This window comes from Perognathus longimembris, chromosome 9, assembly GCF_023159225.1.
Source record: "Perognathus longimembris pacificus isolate PPM17 chromosome 9, ASM2315922v1, whole genome shotgun sequence".
Lineage (NCBI taxonomy): Eukaryota > Metazoa > Chordata > Mammalia > Rodentia > Heteromyidae > Perognathus > Perognathus longimembris.
In genome coordinates this window covers 10,172,618-10,178,617 of record NC_063169.1, presented here as the reverse complement: position 1 = coordinate 10,178,617, position 6,000 = coordinate 10,172,618, and the positions used below count along the sequence as shown (strand labels likewise).

General features: G+C 56.8%; 1 protein-coding gene across 2 annotated transcripts in view; it reads left to right on the top strand.

Annotated features, from left to right (window-relative positions):
• The first annotated feature begins 4,976 nt into the window (after window positions 1-4,976).
• Window positions 4,977-6,000, top strand: part of Kcnq5 (potassium voltage-gated channel subfamily Q member 5) — a 486,711-nt gene continuing 485,687 nt past the window's right edge. For both annotated transcript variants that reach the window (XM_048353691.1, XM_048353692.1), the window contains exon 1: window positions 4,977-5,398. In XM_048353691.1, the coding sequence (XP_048209648.1) occupies window positions 4,977-5,398 (422 nt within the window). The remainder of the gene's footprint in view (window positions 5,399-6,000) is intronic.

Genomic DNA, 6,000 nt, shown 5'->3' with positions numbered 1-6,000 from the left:
AATGCGCAAATGGTACTTCAGAATACACTGCTGATGAATGTCAAACAGTGATAAGAACCACACACGCCTTCTGACCCAATGGTTATTAGCATACATGAAATTCAATATAAGCTGGATTGCCAGTGGGTCATGCCTGTAATTCTAAGCTAATCAGAATTCCGAGATCTAAAGATCAGGATCTGAAGCCAGCCTAGGCAGACAAATTCAAGACTCTTATCTCCAATTAACCAGCAAAAAAGCCGGAAGAGGAGGTGTGAAACCTTGAATAAAATGGCTAATCAAGAGTAAGTAGCCTAGCGTTCAGACCCCAGTAGATGCATCCAAAAAAATTCAGTCCATTTTGATGCTTATCGGTTAGATTATAGTGTGACAGGAAGGAAATAAAGGTTATTTGGAGGAGGGATACAGCTGAAAAGATCACTTTATTCACTACTTGGAGATTTCTGTGATTTTTCCAGGCCTACAAGCCAAATTGCTGGGCTTTTGTTAAGACATTGAACAGCAACCAACCATAGATTTCCATTTGTCAATTTCAATTTTGTTCTAATGGTTAAGAATTCTGTCTTACCATCGCTGCTATGATTAGCCCAGGAATCTCACTTTGAACCAAAGTGCAGCCACAGCCCTGGGGAGCTGCCTGTCCACCACTCCCCATTCCATACTCACCGATCAGAACCGGGAGAAGGAATTGATGAATGAGTGTGTTGCAGGAGAGTTGGAACAAATGGGAAAATAGGCTGGAAGGGAGATAAGAAAAAAGGCAGCAATGGATCACTGAGTTTTTGAAAGCAGCCCAAACCTAGTTATTCTATCTCCTTTGTAAGGCCCTTTCTTCTTATCTATTGCTCCTAGAAGGGTTTCTTTTAGTAGTTTTCCTCCTCCTCCTCCTCTTCTTCTTCCTGCTCCTTTCCTCCTCCTCTTCCTCTTTCTCTTCATTCTCATTCTTAATCTTCTGGAAGCGCTGGAGTTTACTCAGGGCCTTACACTTGCTAGGCAGGCACTCTACTCCTTGAGCTATGCCTTCAGTCCTTTTTGCCTTACTTATTTTTTAAATAGATACTTCCATTTATGCCCAGGTCAGCGTGAACTGTTCTACTCCTATTTATGCTTCCCACATAGCTGCTGCAAGCCAGCATGTCCAGACTTTTATTGATTGAGATGAGGTCTTTTAAACTTTTTGCCTGGAGTGACCTCAAAGTAAAAAGTATAATCTCCCCAAATGGCCAGTACGGCTAGACTAGAATTTGTCCAGACTAGAATTTTCAGTATCATTATTTCAGAAGAAAAACACAATGGGAAAGAAAAGACATGAAAATAAAATATTTCTCATAATTATGTCCAACTGAATCCACCTCTATATGAACTTCAGAAAATAAGCTTCAAAGGTCATAAATTTCAGCCAGGAAAAAAAAATGGTTGAGAGCCAATATATTTCAAAGGCCAATCAACATGTGTATACTACAATAAACATTTCCCTTTGAAAAGCATATCTGTCATTTGCCTTTACCTCAACATCTTCATAGGTCTAATGTAATCAATATTCATGAGATATACACAATATTGTTTTAGTCATGGCTCATTATGTTTACTTCTTTTCTGATATTTCAGCAAAAAAGAAAAGGCAGTTTCCTAGCAACATCTATATTCAAGGGAACAACAATAATAAAAGCTTAATCATAAACATTTTATTTTCTCCTGATTCCTGTCTATCCAGGGAAGTGAGGTAGCAAGTAAGCATCTCACTTAGCTTTTCCTCCCTGTGAATAGAAGGGCCAGTGCATACAACTTGCAGCTTATACCTGTCTTTCCCATTGATTGTGGGCTTTTTTCTTTTCATTCGCTTTCTCTTGAACATCATTGGTATCAATGATCTGAAGGAAGAGAGAATGGATTGGGAGGTGAGATGGCTGGATTCCAAGTAATCCTTACATTAATTACTAAGCTGATACATCAGTCCATACTTGTTTTTGGACTGTGTTGCTAAATGCGTATTATTCTAGAAGTGTTCATTCCAAGGGTCCTCCACAGATATAAACTCTTTTACCAACCAGCAGATCTGATTTTAGTTTTGAAGTTATGGGAAGCCAGGTGTTGGTGTCTGGCTCATGTCTGTAATCCTAGCTACTCAAGGAGGGTGAGATAGGAAAATAATTGTTTGACCCTTGCCCAGGCAGAAGATTCGTAGCTCCAATTAACCAGCAATAAGCTGCTAGTGGTCAGGCACAAGTGGCCCATGTCTATATTCCTAGCTACTCAAGGGGCTGCAATCTGATGATCACTGTGAGTCCTTGATCTCCAACGGGACTGAAAAGCCAGAAGTGAAGGTGTAGCACAAGTGATAGAGCACTAGTCTTGAGCCAAAAAGCTAAATAACAATGCCCGGTCCCTGAGTTCAAACCCCAGTACAGGCACACACACACACACACACACACACACTCATACAAAAGCCGTATGTGAAGGTGAGGCAGAACACCAGCCTTGCCCGTGAGAGATGAGTCCCTGAGTTCAAGCCCCAGTACTGTCAGTTCGCAGGCATTCACTCAATCAACATCACAGTTTAACCACAGTGTTCCTTTCTCCCAGGTAAGCAAGCATCTTTGGGAAATGAAGTAGCTGGCTGTTCTCCAAGGAAGCACGTGCCTGTGTGTAGACTACTCCAGTCTTCCCGCTTGCTGGCTGCTTGGGAGGTGGGGGTCCCCAGGTGCACGCCCGAGGAAATGACCTGACTGACCTCTGTAGTGGAAGTCTGCGCGTCTTCCCCCCCTTTCCTTAGGAGGAAGTGGCTTTCATTTCACTGCCTTCACAAGAGCCACGCTTCTCAAGTCCACAGAGTGTGCACACGAGTCTCTGCATCTTTCACCCTGAAAGTCCCTGCTCAGAAACTCCGTGGGGAGCCTAAATATAGCAAATAACAAGCTCCCCCCTCCCCCGCCTTCAGCCGGGGTCCCCCGTGCCGCTCTAGGATTGGAGGATGGCGGCTTCCAGCGCTCTTCCTCGCATCTGCCTGGAAGAGCGAGCGAGCTAGCGAGCAAGTGAGCGGGCACGGAGCAATCGCGCTCGCACCTCCACGGCGCGTGGGTGTGAAGTGTGTTAGGAGAGCGCAAGAGTGACTCTGGGTGTTGGCACTCGGCTCCAAGTCACATGGCACCGCTGCCAGCCGCAGGCAACCAGGAGCCACAACCTCCTGCCCGGCAGGGAGGCCAGGGCGGGCCCTGGGCAGGGGCAGGCCAGAGGGCTCCCACGGAAGACACCCAGGGGAACTGGGAAAGGAAGAAAGCATTGCAGTGTAGCAGAAAGCAGCTGCCCGCGGGCGTGGGGTGTGGGCTGTGGGCCGGGCTGGTGGGCTGCTGGCACAGGGGGCGGAGACCACTGAAACGACCTTTTTTTAAAATTCTTTTTGGTCCTAGTATTGTTTGAGATGGAGGACCGAGAAAAGCACCTTGCTTCTGGCTTGGTGGTGTCAGCTTAGTTCAGTTCAACTTGTGGTTGTTTTCTTTCCTATTTGGGAGGAAAGCTACTCTCTTGGAATAAGTTGCCAAGCCGGGCAACTTCTCAGTTTCCCCACGCTGGATGTGAGGTTTAACTGAACAAGGTTGTGGTTTGGGGTGTTTTGTTTCTCATTCCACTATTTTATTTGTAGGGGGAGAAGTGACACTGTTAGCCGCGTCTCTGAACCTGTGGGGCTGCGGCCTCGCCTTCGTCAAGGGAACTAAGGCGGGGCTGCCGCGGGGTGCTGGAGCTGCACCCCACTGGGAACCCCAAGCCGTTGGTTCCTTGCTCCCCTTCCTTCTCTCACCAAGCCAGTTCCAGCATCCGCGCGGTCTGGGGGTGCGTCCCGGGCACCTCGTCCTCCAGGATCCTTCGCCCAGCCCCTGAGACTTGAGCACTTTTATGACTTCCTGAGACTTAAATGGCCCTTTCTTGCCGGAGGGCACTGGGTTCCTTCTCCGGGTACGCGCTGCCCGGCGGGCGGAGCCGGGGGCCGCAGCTCACCCACGGCGGAGAAGCCACTTCGGAGTTGGACGCCCTCCCCGCACCCCACCCACCCCCGGGCTGGGAAGGAAGGAGGGATGCTCCGTGAACGGGCGGGCTGTGTGTGTGGATCGAGGATGGAAAGTCACCGCCCGCGGGCTGGGTTGAGCGGCGGGAAGACGCCGGGTCCCCACCTCGCCTTCGCCGCGTCCTGCGGGCGTGCCGCCGCCCCCTGAGCTGCCCACCGCCCGCCGCCGGCGCGGGAAGCTCCGCGTCGCCGCGCTCGCTCGGGGACTACCGCCGCCGGGGGACCCGCGGGCCAGGGCCGGCTGCACCCCCGGAGGGAAGGGGTCAGGGCGACCCGCGGCTGCGCTCCGTCCCCGGGACACCCCACCGACTCAACCTGGCGGACAGCTCCGAGCCCGCTGGGGCAAGCGAGTCTAACTCTTCCCTGGACAGGACCCAGGCGCCCGGTGCGCTGCGGGGAGCGAGGGGCGCAGCGGAGTGGACGGAGTGAGGACCACCGGGGGGAGTGCGGCGGGTGTGTGCGCGCGGGGGAGCGAGTCCCGGAGCGCCCCGCACGCCCCACTCCCGGCTTGGAGGGGGGGGGGGTCCTTGGAGAAGCCGGCAGTGGTAGCCACCCCCCCACCCCCTCTCGGGAAGTCGGAGCGAGCCAGCGAAATCCTCTCCAAGGGGACGCCCCCAACAGGTCCGGCTCGCCAAGTGGAAGCGAAGGGCGGCTGGAAATTGGGAGCCCTCGGCCTCCTCCGCGCGCCCGCCGACCCCGCCCCGCGTAACACCTCCCCCCCCCCGCCTCACTCCCCCCCGCCTCACTCCCCGCCGCCCCAGGTCGCGCGCGGGGGCGCCCCGTCGACCACGCCGGCCTGCTGGGCTTCCTCCTCCCGGGCGAGCGCGGCGCGGCGCGGCGCGGCGGGCGCCCATGAGGCCGCGGGCGCCCCGGCGAGCGCGGGCGCCCCCCTCGCGCGGCCCGCGGTGGTGATGCCATGCCCCGCCACCACGCGGGTGGAGAGGAGGGCGGCGCCGCCGGGCTGTGGGTGAGGAGCTGCGCGGCGGCCGCGGCGGGCGGGGGGCGCCCGGGCGGCGGCGGCGGCATGAAGGATGTGGAGTCGGGCCGGGGCAGAGTGTTGCTGAACTCGGCCGCCGCCAGGGGTGACGGGCTGCTGCTGCTGGGCACCCGCGCGGCGGCCACGCTGGGTGGCGGCGGCGGCGGCGGCGGCGGCGGCGGCGGCCTGAGGGAGAGCCGCCGGGGCAAGCAGGGGGCCCGGATGAGCTTGCTGGGGAAGCCGCTGTCCTACACCAGCGGCCAGAGCTGTCGGCGCAACGTCAAGTACCGGCGGGTGCAGAACTATCTCTACAACGTGCTGGAGAGACCCCGCGGCTGGGCGTTCGTCTACCACGCGTTCGTGTGAGTACCCTCCCCCGTCCCCCCCGCTCCCGCTCCCGGGGGCCCCGCCTGCGCGCCCACCACCACCACCACCCCTCCCCGGCGGGGAGGGCCCTCCGCGGCCCCCGGCCCCCCGGGGGGGGGCGCTCCGAGCTCCGCGACCCGGCCGGGCGCGCGCGCACCCTCCTCGCACCCTCGCCCGGGGGCGCGCGCGCACGTGGTGGGTTCTCAGGATGGGTTGTTGTTTATTTGCACGTGTGTGTGTGTGTGTGTGTGTGTGTGTGTGTGTGATCGGGGAACCTTCCGCCTCCCCAAGGGCTCGAACCCGTCCCCTCGGTCTGGCGCCCTCAGTCGCTGCTAGGCACCCGGGGCAAAAGGTGGATTTTCGGGGTTCATTGCGAGGGCGAGGAGATCCTGAGCGGGCATCAACTTCAGCCGACGCGGGGAGGTGCATGCGGAGGGTGGGACGGCACGGTCGCGGGGTTCCGGGGTGATGGCGGAGGGGACACAGGTCCGCTCCGGGGGCTGGTGGGGGGGGGGCGGACGGAGCAGGCGGGCGAGCTGCTGCTAGTTGGTGGGGAGAGCCGCTGGGTTCGGAGCGCGCCCGGAAACACGCCCGGCCA